Source organism: Diabrotica virgifera, chromosome 1 (assembly GCF_917563875.1).
Source record: "Diabrotica virgifera virgifera chromosome 1, PGI_DIABVI_V3a".
Lineage (NCBI taxonomy): Eukaryota > Metazoa > Arthropoda > Insecta > Coleoptera > Chrysomelidae > Diabrotica > Diabrotica virgifera.
The window spans coordinates 21886848-21910044 of NC_065443.1; the positions used below are offsets into that span (position 1 = coordinate 21886848).

Here is a 23197-nt window from a genome sequence, read left to right on the forward strand (position 1 = left end):
ACTTACTTTAAATATTTTTATATTTTAAGTCAATTCTTCTATCCTTTAGTTCTGCAAAATAGTCTATGACCTTCTCATTGAAATTTGGAATGCTCTTGACAAGCGTTTTCTCGATGCTCAGCATAGACAAGGCACTAAGTCTAGGTTGTCCCATCGTATTACGCAGGAATGTTTTTACTCTTTTTAAAGTAGAAAAACATCTCTCACTTTCCACGGTTGTCATAGGGAGTGTGCACAAAATATTTAATAACTTCACTGCTTCAGAAAATGTTTCAGACAAATTCATGTTAATAAAAAGCTGAAGTATGGCTACTGCACCAGCACTATTGCGAAAATCCTCACGACAATATAAGACTTCAAGTTCCGATTTTAGTTTGGAAATATTCACTGTGGGATAATTAGCCGTCACCATTTTTAAAATATTTTGCGGAAAGTTGGTAGTGTATGCTTCAAATTTCTCTATGTAGAATAACTGTGAAATCATGAGATGATCATTGAAACTAAACCTGTGATTTATTTCAGATATAATAATATCACAAATTTCAAGTGCAGTTCGTCGCTTTGGATCCTCTGCAGTAGTTTTTCTTTTTTTTGCTGTTGATGTGCTTGGTACTTCTGATTCCAAAATAGTATTTCTAATTATTTGGATATTGTTGTTAAAAGACAGGATACAATTTTTGACAGATATAACATCAATGTCTCGCATTTGCAATTGTTTAAACAATATATCAACATGGGGCATTATTTTATGGAAAAAATTTAACCAAAATAAAAAATGCTCATCTTCCAAATGTCTTTTTAAACCAGTTGCTTGATTTATATTGTTACCATCTTGCTCCTCATCAATAATTTCCTCTAAGCAAGATTTTAAATCATCTTTATAAGTGTATACAATTTCAACACATTTTGTATTGAAAGCCCATCGAGTAGGCGCAGCTTTAGGTAGCCTTACTTTAACCACTCTATCCAGAACCATCGTACGTTTTGGAGATCGGCCGAAAAAGGACGAAAATCCGTGTAAATTTGCAAAAAATATTTTTATCGGTTTGTGTTGACTCGCCGCTTTTTGGAGGATAAGATTAAATTGATGGGCATAGCAGTGAATGAAGTGTGCATTTGGGTATATTTCTTTAATTTTTGTTTGTACTCCTCCCAGTTTACCGCTCATGACTGATGCACCATCGTAACTTTGGGCAATCAATTTTTCAGGTGCTTCATTAATTTTTAATAATTGAAGTTCTTCCAATATTACATTAGTTAAATGTTGTGCTGTAGTACCTAGGGGGTTAACAAATTTCCAAAATCTTTCATGTACAATACCAGTTAATACATATCGCAATATGATAATCATCTGCGTTTTATTGGAGCTGTCTGTGGTCTCATCTACTTGAATGGCCACAAAATTTGTCTGGCCAATCTCCTTCATGATATGAGTATGCACAATGGCTAACATTGATTCTAAAATATCGTTCTGAATTGTTTTCGATGTTCCTTTAAATACTGTACTTTTTTCAATGTGTTCTTTAAACATTAAATCCAGTTCAGAAACAAAATCGATAAGGCCCAGAAAAATTCCACGATTATTGGAGCTGTCACTTTCGTCATGACCGCGCAATGCAATTTCGAAAACTCCACAAAATTTTACACAGTCGATTAGTTTGTTTAAAATATACCTATTTTTAGATACCAATTCATTAAAGTCATGCACAGATTTACGATATACACTATCAAGTTGCTGTCTTATGTTAACACGTCCTAAACTTGCGTAACTCATTGATGAATTTATATGAGTAGTTGAAGAGGCATGTTTTGTAATTTTCACTTTTAAATGCTTAATGTCAGTTACTCCATTTTTCGCCCATACAGCGTCATTCGAAAACAGTAAACACGGATAGCAAAAAAATGCATTTCTCACACTGCAGCCACAAATCCAATCACACAAATTGTACATTGATTCTTTAAAATATCTTTGAATGTCCTTACCCCTATCCTTTGTTGTTTGTTTTAAATTCATGTTTGGTTTTGGTCGACCACTTTCTTTTTTCTCAAGCCGCCGTTCATAATTTAGTGTTCCAGCAGATTTTAAGGCAATTATTTCGTCAACAACACTCATCTTGTTTTCTAACTAAACGTGAGGCCGTCGACTCTACTAGAGGTATACGACGGAAAGGTCACTCCCACTCTCGCCCACGAAATTGCTATCTGCCGTCTCTTTTCTATTTTACATGCATTTGTCCATAAGCCATAAGAACTGTATATAGACAATTTAAAATACGGCCCAGCCACGGGCTTGTGTATAGCGCGAGGCGCGACGTTATTATATCTATTATATTTGTTTTGCCAATGGAGACTGCTGAGAGAGAATTTTATATTTCAGAGTGAAGTTTTAGATAAAAGATATTTTTAATAAAATTGGTATTTTTATGAGATTATTTTAGGGGGGTCATTGACCAATTGACCCTAAGGAGGAGCCGCGCTTGGTATAACTGTGTGTCAATCCCTTCTGGGACTGTTGGTTTTCGCCCCCAGGTATGTTAAGTACCTGAGCTACCATCATCAACAGCTTTTCCTGCATCTGAAGAAGTTTGTCATATTATACAAATTGTCCATACAAAATCCCTTAGAATATACTACTCGATATATTCCATTAACCAATCTTTCTCCGGGTTAGACTATGCCTTTTTTGAACAATTTAAATGTGGGTATACCTCGTGGAGTACAATGCGTGATAATTCAATCAGTGAAATAATTATTTAGATCTTTTATTTAATTAATTGTGTAAATTATTAAACAAAACCGATTTGGAGGCGCCGGGCATCGATCCCGGTACCTCTCGCATGCTAAGCGAGCGCTCTACCATCTGAGCTACGCCCCCGGATAATAAGCACTCTAGATAACCAGAAAACCGGGAGAATGGTGGCCCTCTAAACTTTATCGAAAATATCTTTGTTTTTTTAAATTATTTGCATATTTTATTCAAAAATAAAGTAGTAATAGGCCTGGATCCCGCGTATGAAAAAAAAGTTGATTAATAGCAAGCTGAAAATTTGTTAATGGCTTAAAGGTGTGTAGTCGGACAAACTTTGATATATGGGAGCACTGGAACAGGGGAAGTTTTAATTGTGGAACAGGTTAAAAATTTGGAACGGTCAGACCACGAAAACGGCACATGTATTTTGTCCGACAGAACAGACTTAAACTCTTCGAACAGAGATTAAACTCTCATGCAAAAATCAGACTGCTATTTATCACCAAATGGGCGTTTTAATGAGTGGAACATGTACAATATGTCAAATGACAGGAATTATGACAGGTGATAAATAGCAGTCTGATTTTTGCATGAGAGTTTAATCTCTGTTCGGAGAATTTACGTCTATTCTGTCGGACAAAATAAATATGCCGTTTCATGGTCTGACCGTTCCAAATTTTTAACCTGTTCCACAATTAAAACTGCCCCTGTTCCAGTGTTCCCATATATCAAAGTTTATCCGACTAGACACCCTTAAGTTATTAACAAATTTTCAGCTTGCTGTTAATCAACTTTTTTTTCATACGCAGGATCCAGACCTATAAATGGAATAGGGCATTTTGTACTTTCATCTTCATTCGAAAATAAGGAAAAAAAGTGCCCATTCCCATATAATTTGTCCTCATATTCATTATCATTGTCTTCATCTTCTGAAGTTATTTCCTTATAAATTTTCATATTTACCTTTTCCCTAGGTAAACCTCACTTTCCTATCAACAACTTCTTGGTTTCCTTCTTAAGCGCCAACAGTGGCAGATCCAGGGGAGGGCGACGGGGGCGACCGGTCCCCCCTCTCAAACCAAGTTAATAAAAATTATAAAAACATTCCTTTATTCATTTATTTTTAATAGAAATTTAGCCAATCGCCCCCCCCCCTCCTCTTGACCATGCTGGATCCTGTTGGATCCGCCCCTGAGCGCCAATTATTATGCCGTCAGAAAAAACTTTTCTTTAATAACCCCCTTGCCCCATTTGCTTTAGTCTCTTCTTGGCTAAAATCTTTCCTGGTGTCTGTACAGTAGAAAGGTCTGTCGTATTAGTGTTGAAAATTCTATGGGCCTCAAAATTGTACTTTGCTTGCACTTCTAGACTATGAAAAAATATGGAGACTTCTTCTTTACAAAACGCTGCTGTTATTCGGCTCATGGATGTTGGTTCCGGTTGGTTCTCTCCAGTCGGAAAGCGACTGAAGGATTTTTTAAATAATACTCCACAGCCAACCATCGACTGCAGTTATCTTTATTAACAGACTGTCTTCTTCTTCTTTCTTTTATTAACTGATGCTTTAAATAGATTAGTTGTTGTTGTGGAGAACCATTTCCTCAGGTTCTTTAACCATGATATTCTTCTTCTCCCAGTTCCTCGCTTTCCGAATACTTTGTCTTTAAGGATTAGGTATCTTATGTAATCTTGATATAGTGCCGTTTCTCATTATGTGTCCGAGATATTCTAACTTTCTCCTTTTAATGGTAAACATCACCTCTCTTTCTTTCCCCATTCTTCGTAATGCGGTCTCGTTGGTTATCTTATCCGTCCAAGATATCCTTAGGATTCGCCTGTATAGCCACAACTCAAAGGCTTAAAGTTTTTTCTCCATCGCTTCAGTGAGTATCCAGGATTCAACTCCGTAGTATAATATTGAGAAGATATAACATCGTAAGAGCCTCACTTTTATCTCCAGATTAAGGTTGTGGCTTTTAAAGAGTTTGGCCATGTTGTTAAATGCACTCCTAGCATTCTCTATTCTACATTTTACTTCTTGTGAGTGATCCCGTTGTTCGTTTACGTTTGTTCCAAGATAGGTATACTGTTTTACTCAGTCTACTGGTGTATTCTTGATAAGCAGTTAGGTGTCTTTAATTTTATTTTTGCTGATTACCATAAATTAATTTTTTGAGTCTATATACTTGTAGTCCAAATATTTCACTTACTTTATTTACTTTGTTTTTTAGTTGCTGTAAACTGTTCAAACTGTCTGCAAAAATATCGTTGTAATTGTAATCTTCTTAGCTCCATAGCGGATGTTGTTTAGGAGTTCTCCATTTAGGAGTACATATTCCAAAGTCTTCACCAAAACCAAAACCATATATATCAGAAGTTACAACAAGTGTGAAGCGGAAATCAACGAGTCACAATTTGGTTTTAGGAACGCTTTGGGCACAAGGGAGGCAGTGTTTTGTCTGCACGTATTAGTATATAGGTGTAGAGATATGAACAAGGATGTCTACATGTGGTTTGTAGATTACCCTAAGGCCTTTGCCATTGTAAGACATGACCAACTAATTGAAATTCTACAAAACATAGGAATAGATGATAAGGACATCCGAATTGTGACAAGTCTCTACTGGAATCAGACAGCCAGGGTAAAAGTCGGCAATGCGTCCACAAAGAGCATTGATATCAGAAAAGGTATGCTTCAGGGATGTGTTCTCTCTCCTCTCGTTTTAATATTTACTCCGAACAGCTTTTTAAAAAAGCACTGGATGAAACAAACGAAGAGAATTGACAAATAACATACGATATGCGGACGATACAATCGTACTTGCCAGTAGTATGATGAACTTCAGTACTTTATGGACAGGGTACAAAGAGCGAATGAAGAAAGAGGACTTAACCTCAACATAAATAAAACAAAATGGATGCTGGTCAGCAAAACTCAAAAACCTGCCAGACAATTGAACATAAAAAACCAATTAATTGAACACCTTGACTCGTATATATATACCTTGGAACAGTCGTCAACTCGAAATGGTATCAAACAACCGAAATACGATCTAGAATTGAAAAGGCCAGAGCAACATTTAACAACATGAGAAATATATTCACCCATTCCGACACATCTCTCCCACTAAAAATACGGCTGCTAAAATGCTATGTATTTCTTGCTGTATGGCTCAGAGGCATGGACACTAACGGAAACATTCATGAGGAAGCTGGAGGCATTCGAAATGTGGGTGTATCGACGTATCCTCAAAATATACTGGTCGACTCACACCACCAACGTAGAGGTATTGCGCCGAATGAGAAAACAAAAAGAAATCTCTTTCACAATTAAGATACGGAAACTTGAATACCTCGGTCATATTGTGAGACATGATAAATATCATATACTCCAACTGATAATACAGGGTAAAATAGAAAGAAAACGCGGAAGAAGAAGACACGCATGGCTTCAAAACCTACGTCAATGGTTTGGACTAACATCGATCGAGTTATTCAGAAACGCCGCAAACAAAATTAAAATTGCTATGATGATAGCCAACGTCCGCAACGGACAAGGCACATGAAATATTTCCTCTGAATATAGGTGAAAGTATACATCCTTATCTAATACCTCGTAGAATATTGATTGCTTCCATTGGTTCACCTTCAAGATTTGTTCTTATTGTGGCTGATTGGTTCCAGTATAAATTTTGTATTATACGCCGGTCTTTATGATCCATTTGGGCTTTTGTTAGAACATTCATCATTTTTCTGTGTTGAACTGTATCACCTGCTTTTTGGTAGTCCACAAAGCAGGTGTAAATATCGCAAGTCATATCTCTGCATCACTGTATCTTTGAAATAATACCTGTAAAATACAACAGTGCATATCTTATAATTATGCCTTTCATGAATCCAAGCTGGGTGTCTTGTATTCTCTCTTCGCATAGCTTGTATATTCTGCGATGTATAATTTTAAGAAAAAGTTTTCATGCATGGCTCATTAGACTTGCTAGCCTATATTCTCCGCACTTTTTCGCTTCCTGTTTCTTTGGTGACGTAATAAATTCTGAAACTAGCCAATCTTTTGGGATATTGCCTGTGTCATAGATATTATTGAAGATTTTACAATATTATGTAGTATTCTTAAAGATTCATCATCAGGAAGTTTAATAAATTCAGACTGTACTCCATCTGGTCCTGGAGCTCAATCTTCTTTGAGTGAGAGTGAAACGACTGTACCTACTTATGTATCTTTATTAAAAGGGCAAGGCAGGCAATATTTTAAGGCATAATCTTAGGCACATTTTTTAATTTCTTGCCTTTGTAATTCCATAGGAAAGTGTCGAGAGATGTATAACATACCTAATCTGCTAGATATTTTTCTTCTACTTCTGATACCTATAATGGTTTGCGGCCTAAAGAACGTTCCATTATCGCTGTTTTCTTTTAATCTTTCTTTTATTCTACGGCTCCTTTCTTTTATTCACGTAACAGAAACAAATATTTATGTTTACTGGGTAGATCCTGTTAGTCAAATATAGTTAAGATCATAAGGTACATACCCACGGTTCTTATGCCTGGTTGCACCAACAAATCTTAAGTTCCAGCTTAGCCTAGCTCAGCCTATAGATAGGGCGGCTTTAAGTCTACCTTACTTTGCACCATAATTTTCGATTCTTTTCGATTCAATCCACGTGGGAATCCATTGTGACAAGCCGAAAATTGATCTAAGACTCAATGGTGTAAAGCGTATGTTTCGTAAGCTGAGCACGACTTAAGGTTAAGATCTGTTGGCGCAACCAGGCATTAGACTTGCAAGTATAAGAACCGTGCTATATACCAACGACGTATACCTATATATGTATATTGTACGTCATATGTCAAGTGTACGAGAAAAATGGCGGCGATGAACAGCCCTATTGATACCTACTATCAAACACAGATAGGCAACTCACAACCTCATTCTTTAAAAAAATGCATGCTACAAGTAAAGACAATATAATATCTATAATAAAATAGGTATAATAAATGTTGATCTTTGCCCCATTTAACCGTGTAAGTTAGTTATTTGGTTTAAGTTTTATTAATTAAGTATGTACATGAAGTATAATTGTTCACAATCATATAAGCATCAAATAGCTATAAACTAAGAATAATATTGTTCTAAGGGAAACCTCCCTGTTACATTTGGTTTCAACGCAATTTGAGAAGTAATTGAAATAACCGCAAGGAAGCCTCTCAAATCTTAATGAAGTGGTGCATTTATAAACGATTCGTCTTCACTGCTCCTTAGTTAGTTTGTGGTAGTTAGAAACCATAAAATGCCAAGATAATTTAAAATGAACTTTATATAAATACCCTTTTCCCAAGTGAGTTAGTGTATGCAATATGTTTTAGAGGAAGTATATTCTATATTATGTAATATGTAATAGGAGTACATCTGAAACTAAAGGTATAAGCAAAAATTATCAAAAGTTTAATAAAAAACTACGAAACAGAGATAATAGAATTGGCTGGTTTCAGACAGGGAAGGACAACAACCGACCAAAATGCTAAAATTGTTATGAAACAACAGTAAATGTGTGTTTATGAACAAAATCTAGGTTAGGATTTTATTCATAAACACACACATTTATTGGTTTAGACAGAGCCATGTCTATACAAAAAGAAGAAGAAGAATAAAAAAGGGAAACATTGAAATGAAAATAACTAACAGGCGTATCACTAGTGCTTGTAAAATAAGTCACAAAAAACACATATTGTAGAAGATAGCTCACAATGAAAAAAAAAATGCAAAAGACAGACAAATGATAAAGCAAACATACGACGCGCTACGGTTAAACTGCAAAACCTCGTTAGTCGATTTTTGGTCCATTATTACTTTTATACTTTGTTGGTGTATGCTTTTACATATCTTTTAAACTACGAAAGCTTGTAAGTCAATATTTAAATTTAATGGTAGGTACCTACTAGCGACATCTACAAAAACCCCATAAGTAAGATTTTAAGTTACAAAGACCTCCTAAGTTGCATTTTTATGAGACAAAACCTCGTATTAAGATTCTAAGTAACAAAACCTCGTAAGTCGTTCTTTGACAAAAAAAAACAATATTACTGAATTTTACTTAATGGTAATGGAATCTGTTATGTTCGTGTAAAACTCCCTTAACCATGAATGTAGGTTGGTACTACTGTCATCTGAACGACAGCTGTCACATACTTAATACTGCGATAGGAAATGGAAACCATGTGCATAATTCTTTAAAATAAAGTATTTTACATCGAGTATTATTTCATTACAAATACTTACGTCCTTTAAGTACAAAGGACTTGACAGAATCGTTACCTAAAAAGAACCCTACACACACTCACACACAAAACGAATAAATTGAATCTTACATAAAGAAGCCAAAATGTGTCTCTCCTCTAAAGTTACATAAAACTGACTTACGATTTTTTGCCGTTTGACCGTCGAAGAGCTTAATACCAACTATATTAATTAAGAAATAAAAGAATAATAAGCAAAATGGAAGCAACATATATTATAAACGAAACGAAAAAAAGTGAAAAAATCCATCTTCAGAAATCATTAACAAAAATCCCATAGGACTATTCGCTGTCGCCATCCAGCGCCATTACTGAGAAGTGAGAAATTATTTCGATTGTTTTTGCTTTTATCTTATAGAGGGCGAGAAAATTCAAATAATAGATTTTAAAATAAATACATAATAATTATTGATTATGTTCCAATTATATTATACAATTATAATAATATAATTATTATATTATAATATAATATATAATTATATTATAATATAATTAAATGTCTACTAATACACACCTTCAAAATAGGAAAAATTATAGTTAAACAGATAGAAATAAGTAAAAATATGTAGGAATCATGAATATATTTTGTTTAAAAGCAAATATGGAAACCTACACATAAAATTTAATACAAAAATATATCATAGCGTGACAATATATTCTATATAATTAATATTTTATGAATTTCGATTGAAAGGAAAATTTAGATTAAACAGGAATTTATTATTCGTTCCTAGGTTCCTAGCCTATTGGCTAAGCAGAGGCAACCAATAATACGCATCTGTAGAAATTTCAAACAGTTCTATTTTTTATAAAAAATTTGAGGATAAAATACATTTATATATTGTGATCCAAATGAGTTATTATTTAATCATGTAGGCTTCTTTAATTAGATAAATTCTTGGGTCATTCCAATATCATATTATGTCCTGCCTGCAAGTGTCTTTCACCAGTTTTTCTTTAGTTTTATAAACAGAATAAATTCCTATTATTAAATATAAACAATATTACTTTTATACAGAATCTGTGTGTATATGCGTAATCTTCCAAATCCCTTGCCCAAATCCTGTAGTTCATTTAGTAAGTAGAGTAGTTCAGATGTAACAATGCAGCTTGTGTATGTGTCTCGCGCTGTGGGTGCAGACGATTCGGCACGAAGTGTGCGAGCTGCGAGCTGGGGATCCCACCGACCCAAGTCGTCCGAAGGGCACAGGACAACGTCTACCATCTTCAGTGCTTCGCCTGCATCATGTGTGCGAGACAACTCAACACCGGGGACGAGTTTTACCTCATGGAGGATAGGAAATTAGTGTGTAAGCCAGACTACGAAGCGGCTAAGAACAAAGGTGAGTTTTATAGAAGGTATTCTATAATAATTCACGATATCGTCGGCTTACTGTGAAAAGTGCCTAAGTCCAAAATATCTGATTTTACAGGAAAGACAAAATAACTGTGCATAACTACACTTGTATGTGAAAATTGCACAACTCCCTAAACAATTTAATTTCAAGTTTTCACTTTTACACTTTTTACTTTATAAACATCAAAATAGCTGCCATACATTTGAACGGTTTGGCCAATAACAAGAGCGGATTTGTACAGATATCATAGGGTTGTCAAAATTAACGGACTTATGCAGTAAAGGGTAAAGGTACAAGGGAACAAATCCTGAACCTGAGACAACTCATTGAAAAGTCTAGAGAATTTCAAGTACCTATAATTATATGCTTCGTTGACTACCAAAAGGCATTTGATTGTGTAAGCTGGATAGATCTGTGGTCAATTTTAATAGAAATGGGCGCACCAATGCACCTGGTGACACTTATTAAAAATCTGTATCATACCAGTCTAATATAGCGACAGTACGACTAGATCAGAAGTTCTCAAACCAATTCAAGACCGAGAGAGGTGTTAGACAAGGATGCGTGATGTCACCTGACTTATTTAACATTTATGGTGACCATGTCATAAGGATGGTTTTAGAAGGATGGGCCGGTGGAGTAACAGTAGCTGGTAGGAAAATCTCCAATTTAAGATTTTCTGATAACACTACACTTATAGCAGCAAATGAGCAAGAAATGTTTGATCTTCTGCGAAGAGTTGAGTACGGAAGCAATAAAGTTGGTCTGAAAATCAATAAAGGTAAGACAAAAATAATGGTGGTCGACAGATTCGACACTATTCAACTGACTAACATGTTACAGGAATACCAGATAGTAAACACTTTATCTATCTCGGGTCTAGTATAACTAACGATGGTAACTGTGAAGCAGAAGTTCGGAGACGTATTGGTATGGCAAAAAATGCGATGAGTCGCCTAACTAAAGTTAGGAAAGACAGATCTATCTCTCAAAATATCAAGATGAGACTGGTGAATATCCTTGTATTCTCAATATTTCTATACGAAGCAGAGACTTGGCCTCTTCGCGCATGCGAGCGCCAAAAAATTGATGCCTTTGAGATGTGGTGCTGGAGAAGAATGCTGCGCATACTTTGGACAGCTCATAGGACAAACTTTTCCATTCTAAACCAACTCAATAATTAAAAAAGGCTGTCCACAATATGTCTGAAACGAATTCTGCAATTCTTTGGTCACGTGGTTCGCAGAGGTGACGACAGTTTGGAGAGATTAATTGTTTTTGGAAACGTTCCGGGGAGAAGATCAAGAGGACGATCACCAACTAGATGGTCTGACCAAATAAAGAATTCAGGTGGAAACTCATTGTGCGAAGCTCTTAGAGCAGCTGAAGATAGAGACCAATGGAGAAACATTGTTAGGAATATTGGAAGAAATCACGATCCTCAGTAATGGGGAAACGACAAGAGAGAGAGAGAGAGAGAGAGAGAGAGAGAGAGAGAGAGAGAGAGAGAGAGAGAGCTGCAGATTTCATTTTCACAATTTTAGCAAAATTTAGCAAACTATATTAAAATAAAATATAGCAGTACCTACATAGCTTTTGGATAATGCTAACAGATGCCATCAAAAGTTTAAAATTGAAAATTTGGACTTATGCATTTTTCACAGAAACCCGACGATATGTAAACAACAGATTTGTGATATAAAATAAATAATTTCTATAGCTAGCAAATGCTTATGATTTCTTGTATGTATTTATGTTTGGTCAGTATGTGTTTATGTATTTAGTGAAAATCTTCATGTTCTCTTCTTTTTCTGGAAGCTGAAGCTAAATATTGACAGAAGATTTTAGCTCTTTAACTATGTGACAACATTTGAAGACAATAAGACACTATCACACAAAATAAAATGACGATACCGGACCAGCTATTCTCGAAGCGAAAGGGAAGCTGCTTTAAACAGCATTAAGGAGTGAAAAGCAACAGAGCTATATAAGACTTTTACGCAGAATTTTTGAAAATTATGGACAAAGACTCAGTAAGAAGAACTTGATCTTCAACAATATAGCATTATCATCATTGGTTCTATAATCCATAGTGGGTCTAGATCTGTTATAGGATCAGCTTCAATTCCTTGCTATCCTTCGCCTCGATTTTACAATTTCGTACTCGTAACACTCGTAGTCGTCTTCTACTCTACTTGATGCTTAAGTCGTGCTCTGGGCCTTCCTCTTCTCCTCATTACATCAGGACTTTGGTTATACATGTGGTTCGACGGCTCGATCTCGTTTATTCTTTCTAAGTGACCTAGCCACCGCAGCCTCTTTATTCTTATGGACCAATATTCTATCAATACTAGGTTCACTATAAAGATGGTAAAGCTCAAACTTATAGTGCTTACGCCATAATCCGTTTTCCTGTATGACTATGTCTGAGGATTATACGTTTAAAAACGCTACCGTCCTTATTTCTAAAGCGGAAATGAGGACGGGCTTGATAAGAGTTCTGTATATCAATATTTTCGTTGTTTTTGTGACTATGTTTGATGTCAAAAGTTTCTTTGATCCAGATTATGCCCTTTTTGCTACATTTGCGTCTGTTAATTTTGGAAGTTACTGTATTACTTTGGTTGATTTGTGAGCCTAGATATATGAACTCTCCTTCAAAAGTAGGTATATGTCCCAACCGTTAGAACTTCGTGTTTTGCTATCTGTTTATTATTTGTCACCTTCATATATTTATACTCCGTCTAATATACTTACCGTTGCACGTCATCCGCGTCATAGCCCGTGAAGTCACATGATACCAACACGAAATATTTAGGCGGTAGGTGTGTTCTTTTTTAGAATCAATTTTCTGAGTACAGTGGAATTACAGCCACTAGACATATTTTTAGACCAGAATCCCGCTACCAAAAAAAGTTGATTAATAGCAAGCTGAAAATTTGATAATAGCTTAACGGTGTCTAGTCGGACAAACTTTAATGTATGGGAACACTGGAACAGGGGAAGTTTTAATTGTGGAACAGGTTAAAAATTTGGAACGTCAGACTACGAAAACGTTCCATGTATTTTGTCGGACAGAACTTCCAATTGATTTGCTAACATTTCATTAAACTCTCATGCAAAAAGCAGACTGGTGTATATCACCAACTGGGCATTTTAATGAGTAGAACACGAAGAACATGTCAAATGACAGGAATCATGTTGGCTAGTAATAGCAGTCCGATTTTTGCATGAGAGTTTAATGAAAGGGTAACAAATCAATTGGATGTTCTGTTCGACAAAATACATGGGACGTTTTCGTAATCTGACTTCCCCTGTTCCAGTGTTCCCGTACATCAAAGTTTGTCCGACTAGACACCGTTAAACTATTAACAAATTTTCAGCTTGCAAGCAGTCAACTTTTCTTTGGTACGCGGGATCCATGGCTATTATTCTATACGCGTAGAAATAATATTGGAAGATTTCTATTAATGTTACCTTAAATAAATATACAATAATATGTTTCATTTAATTTTTATAAATGGATTATAAAGGAACGAAATGGAATTCCAGAATTTTTTTATAATTGGGCAATGTCAACTTAGATCTCTGACGTAGATAATGACGTGCAACGGTAAGTATTTTAGACGGACTGTAGATAGTTACTTAGTTTTAGTAGTATTAACGGTAGCTCCATTTCTTTTGCGGCTGCTTCCAATGCCGTGAACTATTGTACCAGGTCCGCGTTTCTTATTTCTATGGTTCCTCTTGTTGTTATTCCAGGTTCTCTCATAGCTTTCTAGGGTAATGTTTAACATAAGAGACAATAGACTATCTCTCTTCTATTTGTATCTGGAAAATTATGGATACTCCGTTCTGCACTCTATCTAAGAGTGCTAAATGTGAAGAGCACGTGATAAACACTAAAAATGTGAAGAGTACGTGAGAAACTCACAATTCGGCTTCAGGAAAGTATTAGATAGGTACTCAAGAGAAACTTTTTGCAATACAAATTCTCGTTGAGTGATGTAGGATCGTGAATTCTGACATATATGTGTGCGACAAGGATGTATATTCCCCACATTATTATTCAATATACATTCAAGACACATTGCATTGTATGTGAAAAATTGTATCCTACCCCTTTTTCCACCTACCATTTATTGATAAAGCTTCTGTTTTTGTTTGAATAGCTGCAGAATGTTTGGACGGAGACCAACCGAATAAACGGCCAAGGACGACAATAACTGCAAAACAATTAGAAACGTTGAAGACGGCGTATAACAATAGTCCGAAACCTGCCAGACACGTTAGGGAACAACTTAGTCAAGATACAGGGTTAGACATGAGGGTAGTCCAAGTATGGTTTCAAAACAGGTAAATGTATTCATTTTTATTAATGTTTACTTGAACATTAAGATTTTGTATTATATACTTGACTTTCTTCTTGCAGTAAATTTTTGTATTTTATGATATATTTAAGTTAAGGGAGAATATACTTGGTTAAGGGAAGTTATACAGCAGAAGGGGTCCAAGGAGGAGGAGACAATCGTGGCTCCAAAACTTGAGGAAATGGTTCGGATTGTCATCTGCCGAACTATTCAGATCTGCCGTAAACCAAGTCAGAATAACCATGATAATTGCCAACACTCGGAACGGACAAGGCACGAAGGCACACGAAGAAGATGGTATATTTGATCAATTTGTGGCTCCATATGACTTGGAGACATTTACTGACGAAGAAACAGACAATTATAAGTAGATGGAGATAATTTTTTCTGGAACGTTCAAGTATTGACAACGAAAACGAACGAGAATGAATGAAGCACCAAAGAAAATATAAGATAAATGCCAGTGCAAAAAAAAGATCAAAGGAAAGTTTTATACATAAATATTATATGGAACATTAATATACAGGGTGTCCAGAAACTCTACCGACAAACGAAGACAGGAGATTCCTCAGATAATTTTATGACAATTTAACCCAATTCACCTAGTCCGAAAATGCTTCCTAAGGGAGCTAGAGCTCTTTGAAGATGGCGCCATGTAATTAGTTTTTCTTAAATACCTCCAGAACGCTTCTATTTAGAAAAACAAAAATTGGTATACATATTTACTTTCCTAAAATGAATCGATTCCATCCATTGCGAATTTCTAGTACCGGCCATAGGCGTACGTTTTGGGTAGGGCAACGGTTATTTTATCGCATATAACTTTTTTGTCTTCAACTTTTAAGCATTTTTGATACTGGATTATTAAATTGTGAGGTATTCTAGTACTAAAAGGTACTCTTACTTTAAGTCGATAGGATACACCGTTTTCTAGAAAAATCGCTTTGAAAGTTTTTAGTTTTGGGAATTTGAAAAAAAGTTAAAAAAAATTTAAAAAAAACCGATGTATTTTACCAATTTAAAGCAATAGTAACTTTTAGTACTCGAATATCTCATAATTGAATAATCTAGTGTCAAAAATACATAAAAATTAAAGACAATAAAGGTATGCTATAAAATAACTGTTGACCTACCCAAAACGGACGCCTATGACCGGTACTAGAAATTCGCCATTAATGAAATCGATTAATCTCTGGAATATAAATAAATGTACCAGTTTTCATCTTTCTAAATAGTTTTTTTTGTATCTTTTTTTTTAAAAGACTAAGTTTTCACTCTAATGGCATATAACATATCCCACCAGAATGAAAACAATGGGAACCTTCTCTGGTTACACCTCCGAGGCTTCTACAATTTGCAAGCCATACGGATGCTGAGACTAAGGAAGATGAGGGAATTCTACAATTTACAATTCACGTCACATCTGCTCAGCGCGGTAAAGTTCCAACGAGACTGGTTTCCTTCATACTCGACACAGAGTAAATGTAAATCAAAAATGAATAACCATTTTCAATTTCGTTGCAAAACGAAAATACAGCCGAACCATATTCCAGTCCAATCAGAGAGTGCTGCAAGCACCTCTACCGGTTTCGAAACTTATTAGTCTCTCATCAGGAGGCACATATGCTGCTCTCCCTGATCCAACCAAAACAAACCCCAGCGTGCAGTCCCGAATTGCAACGAACGAAATGGCATAGATGCCCTAGCGGCAACTGCTAGCAAAAGACTAAGTTTTCACTCTAATGGCATATAACATATCCCACCAGAATGAAAACAATGGGAACCTTCTCTGGTTACACCTCCGAGGCTTCTACAATTTGCAAGCCATACGGATGCTGAGACTAAGGAAGATGAGGGAATTCTACAATTTACAATTCACGTCACATCTGCTCAGCGCGGTAAAGTTCCAACGAGACTGGTTCCCTTCATACTCCACACAGAGTAAATGTAAATCAAAAATGAATAACCATTTTCAATTTCGTTGCAAAACGAAAATACAGCCGAACCATATTCCAGTCCAATCAGAGAGTGCTGCAAGCACCTCTACCGGTTTCGAAACTTATTAGTCTCTCATCAGGAGGCACATATGCTGCTCTCCCTGATCCAACCAAAACAAACCCCAGCGTGCAGTCCCGAATTGCAACGAACGAAATGGCATAGATGCCCTAGCGGCAACTGCTAGCAAAAGACTAAGTTTTCACTCTAATGGCATATAACATATCCCACCAGAATGAAAACAATGGGAACCTTCTCTGGTTACACCTCCGAGGCTTCTACAATTTGCAAGCCATACGGATGCTGAGACTAAGGAAGATGAGGGAATTCTACAATTTACAATTCACGTCACATCTGCTCAGCGCGGTAAAGTTCCAACGAGACTGGTTCCCTTCATACTCCACACAGAGTAAATGTAAATCAAAAATGAATAACCATTTTCAATTTCGTTGCAAAACGAAAATACAGCCGAACCATATTCCAGTCCAATCAGAGAGTGCTGCAAGCACCTCTACCGGTTTCGAAACTTATTAGTCTCTCATCAGGAGGCACATATGCTGCTCTCCCTGATCCAACCAAAACAAACCCCAGCGTGCAGTCCCGAATTGCAACCAGGTGTAACCAGAGAAGGTTCCCATTGTTTTCATTCTGGTGGGATATGTTATATGCCATTAGAGTGAAAACTTAGTCTTTTGCTAGCAGTTGCCGCTAGGGCATCTATGCCATTTCGTTCGTTGCAATTCGGGACTGCACGCTGGGGTTTGTTTTGGTTGGATCAGGGAGAGCAGCATATGTGCCTCCTGATGAGAGACTAATAAGTTTCGAAACCGGTAGAGGTGCTTGCAGCACTCTCTGATTGGACTGGAATATGGTTCGGCTGTATTTTCGTTTTGCAACGAAATTGAAAATGGTTATTCATTTTTACTTTTTTTTTTAATTCAAGGAACGAAAAATTTTCAAATCGATTTTTCTAGCAAACGGTGTATCCTATCGACTTAAACTAAGAGTACCTTTTAGTACTAGAATAACTCACAATTAAATAATTCATAGTCAAAAATGCTTAAAAATTAAAGACAAAAAAGTTAGGCGATAAAATAACCGTTGCCCTACCCAAAACGGACGCCTATGAGTTGTACTAGAAATTCGCAATGGATGGAATCGATTCATTTCTGGAAATTAAATACGTATAACAATTTTCGTTTTTCTAAATAGAAGCGTTCTGGAGGTATTTAAGAAAAACTAATTACATGACGCCATATTCAAAGAGCTCTAGCTCCCTTAGGAAGCATTTTCGGACTAGGTGAATTGGGTTAAATTATGTTAAAATTATCTGAGGAATCTCCTGTCTTCGTTTGTCGGTAGAGTTTCTGGACACCCTGTATATGTATAAGTCTAAACCTTTAACATTACCAACTAGAAAAACAAGGCAAATAACAAATCATAATATAGAAAAGTCCTAGAACAAGCTAAGACCCATAAAGGGTTGTTGCACTAATGATAATGACAAACCCCTTCTTTCTCTATCGGTAACCAGATCTTGCTATATTCTAGTAATACTTAATACTTTCAATGTAATAACTACGGCGTTTTCGTACCTACACCTACAGTGTTGTTTATATAAATTCCACTGTCTCTAATTAATGTCTCCATATGCCCTAAGACTCCTTGGAAGTTTGTTAATACACAAAATAAATAACTACAATAAATCAGTAAATAATAGAAAATCTTAATGTTGGGGCTTATATATTTTTCCAAGGTCTCGCACCAAAAGGACATCATCCATTCATAACAACAAATATTTTTACCAACAGTATGTATTTTTAATATTACCAACATAAAAAAATAATATTTAAGTAGGTACATAGTTAAATTTGTTTTATTTTTTGTCATTTGCTTTATTGTTTATTTATTATTAACATAATAGGTCTGGATCCCGCGTATGAAAAAAAAGTTGATTAATAGCAAGCTGAAAAATTGTTAATAGTTTAAGGGTGTCTAGTCGGATAAACTTTGATATATGGGAACACTGGAACAGGGGTAGTTTTAATTGTGGAACAGATTAAAAATTTGGAACGGTCAGACCACGAAAACGGCACATTTATTTTGTCCGACAGAATAGACTTAAACTCTCCGAACAGAGATTAACCTCTCATGCAAAAATCAGACTGCTATTTATCACCTGTCATAATCCCTGTCATTTGACATATTCTACATGTTCCACTCATTAAAACGCCCATTTGGTGATAAATAGCAGTCTGATTTTTGCATGAGAGTTTAATCTCTGTTCGGAGAGTTTAAGTCTATTCTGTCGGACAAAATAAATGTGCCGTTTTCGTGGTCTGACCGTTCCAAATTTTTAACCTGTTCCACAATTAAAACTACCCCTGTTCCAGTGTTCCCATATATCAAAGTTTGTCCGACTAGACACCCTTAAGCTATTAACAAATTTTCAGCTTGCTATTAATTAACTTTTTTTTCATACGCGGGATCCAGACCTATAACGTTATAAACAATATTAATAATCGGGACAGTGTATTTATAATGGACGATTTCAATTCAAAGATTAGGAATACCACCGTACCATGAATTATGCAGAGATTCATCAAGAAGAACAAACAAATGGAAATGCAGAAAAACTGAAAAAATATTAATACGTGTGAAATGTTTTGACATACGGTGCAGAAAATCAGCAGTAAGCTAGTTAATATAGGGGCCATTCCATTTCAAATCACTCAATTTTGGAGCAAAAAAAATTTTGGACCTCCGATTTGTCTGAAAATTGGTATATAGCTTCTACGGGACGTAAAAATAAGATATTTAAGGTCAAAAAATGTTCTTCTTTTTTTCTCAAAATGTTATTTTATGCGATTTTACAGTGATTTGGTGTTTATTTATACAAATTTGCATTTTCTATCGTAAAGTATCAATGGAAAACATAATATTTTAATAGAAGGGACTCAAAATTGTCATTATATGGCATTATAACAAGTTACTTTGATTCAAAACAAGCTTTTGATCAAATTTTATAGTGTAGAAAACGTTAAAATACCGTTTTTTACATTTTTTTTCATTCCCAAAATACATCATAATCGATTTGGCTGAAAATTTGGCCACAGATAGACAAAGCATAGGACTTTAATTGGTGAGAAGGATTTGAATTATATTACAATACCAAAAAAATTACATGCAATATTATAGTCAAAAATATAGGCGTCTACTGTAAGTACAATTAACTCGAAAATATCGACCTCACGACAAAAATTGTTAAAAAGAAATTGTAATAATTGTAAATACGATTTATTTGGAACAATTTCAGTTCCTACCATTTTTGTCGAAAATTTAAAAATGGCGGAGATATTGAGCAAAACAGGTTCTCCTTTAAAATCAAGATGGCTGCTAACGTAACGGAGGAATTCATTCGTGATTTTAAATTTAGGCTACTATTGACTCCCCTAAAGATCAAAAAAATAAAATTTTGGGTAGCTCGGCATTCAAGGTCAAATGCTATCCCGACTGGACTAATATATACTTTTGAGTCTGATATTACTGCATGTAACTTTTTTGGTATTGTATTGTAATATAATTCAAATCCTTCTAACCACTTAAAGTCATATCTTTTGGCTATCTGTGGGCAAATTTTCAGCCAAATCGATGATAATGTATTTTGGGAATGGAGGAAAATGCAAAAAACGGTATTTTAACGTTTTTTACACTATAAAATTTGATCAAAAACTTGTTTTGATTCAAAATAACTTGTTATAATGCATATAATGACATTTTTGAGTCCTTTCTATTAAAATATTATGTTTTTCATCGAAACTTTACGACAGAAAATGCAAATTTGTTTAAATAAACACCAAATCACTGTAAAATCGCATAAAATAACATTTTGAGAAAAAAGAAGAAGATTTTTTGACCTTAAACATCTTATTTTTACGTCCCGCAGAAGCTTTATACCAATTTTCAGACAAATCGGAGATCCAAAATATTTTGCCTGAGTGATTTGACATGGAATGTACCATAGAAATATTAAGAAGATATCAAGAGATATCAAGAAGAACAAACAAATGGAAATGGAGAAAAACTGAAAAAGTATTAACAAGTGTGAAATGTTATGACCATATTAGACCAAGAGGCAGCGCTGAAAAATCTCTTTGAATTTTGAAAGAAACATACTGCGGTCAAGCGAAACGTAGAAAAGGGGTTACTGAGAGGGTATCAAAGTTGCTTTCCTACGAAGGTAATTAAATTCATTTACTAAGGCTGAAAATCAATACACACATTCTAAATTAAATATAAATAAAAGTTATTATAGTCGGTCAGCTGTATGACGGGACAGAGCCGGTCGGTCAGCCCCAATAGTCGATTGAGGAAATGAAGCATTTTGGCTCGCAATTTTTTCGTCCAGCATGGATTTACTTGAAATTTTCACAGAAGGTAGGGAATAGTCCAAGGATCATTTTCTATATCATGCCGCTATCACACGCTAAAACCTTGGGGGTGGTGACCCCATCTCGGGGGTGGGAATTTTTTATTAAATTTTAACCATGTAATTCGATGTAAAAAGTGAATCTAAGAAAAAAATGTTTTTTACATTTTCTTCGTAAAACTAATATTTTTCGAGTTATTCGCGCTTGAAAATAACAGTTTTTCGACGAAAAAATCAACTTTTTTAGAGGCTTTTTTTGAGAATACATACCTCGAAAAATATTCTATATATTTTTGGCGACAAAAAGTTTCTTCAAAAATGATTTTGTAGGATTTTTAAAGAGCTATAAGACTGTGTAAATTAAATTTCGTTAGATTCCTTAGTTTTTAATTGGGGCGCTTTTAAAGGGCTCGAATAAGGGGCTGTTTGCTGGTAAATAGAGGTTTTAAACAGCTATATCTGGCTAACTATTCACTGTAATGAAAATCTATGTACAGAGTAATTTTAGTCATTAAAAAAAGTTACAATTTAGTAGTTTATAATTTTTTTCGTATCTTCAGTATTTTCGGAGATATTTTGAAGTAAAAGGTGAAAAATACCAAATTGCAAAAAATCAGTTTTTCTTTAAACTCCAATTTTTCCAAAATTAGGCATTTTAAATTGGTCAAACTCCTTGAGTTTATTGATAATATAAATATAAATAGAACTACAGAAAGGTGAAGACCAATTTTGAATTAGGAAGGTAGTTAGGGGTTCGTTTTCACTGATTTTTTCGTAAAGAAAGGCAGGTACCGACATTTTTTTGATTATAAGTCGCTTAATTTTCATGCTAGAAACTTTTTATTATTTTTTTAAAGGTCTAATTGTATACTTGAAAAAATATTATTTAAGTTTTCCTCGAAAAATGCAATTTTTTCCCATTATTTGGCTTTGAATATTTCAAATTATGCATTTGACGAAAAAAGCTAACCTTTAACATGCTGTATATCGGTTTGTATTGGTCTTAAAGATATTATTGGAAAATAATTTGGTTTATGTTACTAAAAGGTACAATTTTGATATCTACAGTTTTTTTGATTAAATGCATATTTTTCGAGGTATTCTCAAAAAACCCTCTAAAAAAGTCGATTTTTTCGTCGAAAAACTGTTATTTTCAAGCGCGAATAACTCGAAAAATATTAGTTTTACGAAGAAAATGTAAAAAACATTTTTTTCTTAGAATTACTTTTCCATCGAATTACATGGTTAAAATGTAATAAAAAATACCCACCCCGACATGGGGTGGCAACCACCCCCAAGGTTTTAGCGTATGATAGCGGCATTATATAGAAAATGATCCTTGGACTAGTCCCTACCTTATGTGAAAATTTCAAGTAAATCCATGCTGGACGAAAAAATTGCGAGCCAAAATGCTTCATTTCCTCAATCGACTATTGGGGCCGACCGACCGGCTCTGTCCCGTCATACAGCTGACAGACTATAATAACTTTTATTTATATTTAATTTAGAATCTGTGTACTGATTTTCAGCCTTAGTAAATTAATTGAATTACCTTCGTAGGAAAGCAACTTTGATACCCTCTCAGTAACCCCTGTTCTACGTTTCGCTTGACCGATCGCAGTATGTTTCTCTACACACTCACAGTAATCAACTGTGAAAAATCTAGCTTTAGTAAATTCAAAGAGATTTTTCAGCGCTGCCTCTCCGTCTATATCTATAAAGGCGTGCAGGAGAACGGATTATGGCGTAGATGATATAATTTTGAGCTTTACCACCTTTTTTACCACATTTATAGCGAGAGACCGGTTAGAGTGAGGAGAAGAGGCAGACCCAGAGCACGATTTAAGGACCAGATGAATGACACAGATGTTAAGAGTACGAAATTGGAAAACAAAGCCGAAGGATAGGAAGGAACGGAAGCTGATTCTGGAATAGGTCAAGACCCACCATGGGTTGTATGTAGAGCCAATGATGATGATAATGA

General features: G+C 35.1%; 1 protein-coding gene and 1 non-coding gene across 3 annotated transcripts in view; one reads left to right on the forward strand and one right to left on the reverse strand.

Annotated features, from left to right (window-relative positions):
- LOC114324477 (LIM/homeobox protein Lhx3) overlaps positions 1-23197 on the forward strand; it is a 279019-nt gene that overhangs the window by 234475 nt on the left and 21347 nt on the right. For both annotated transcript variants that reach the window (XM_050644906.1, XM_050644959.1), the window contains 2 exons: positions 10202-10404; positions 14592-14775. In XM_050644906.1, the coding sequence (XP_050500863.1) occupies positions 10202-10404; positions 14592-14775 (387 nt within the window). The remainder of the gene's footprint in view (positions 1-10201; positions 10405-14591; positions 14776-23197) is intronic.
- Trnaa-agc (transfer RNA alanine (anticodon AGC)) lies at positions 2803-2875 on the reverse strand. Its single transcript has one exon. It is a non-coding gene; the product is annotated as a tRNA-Ala (tRNA).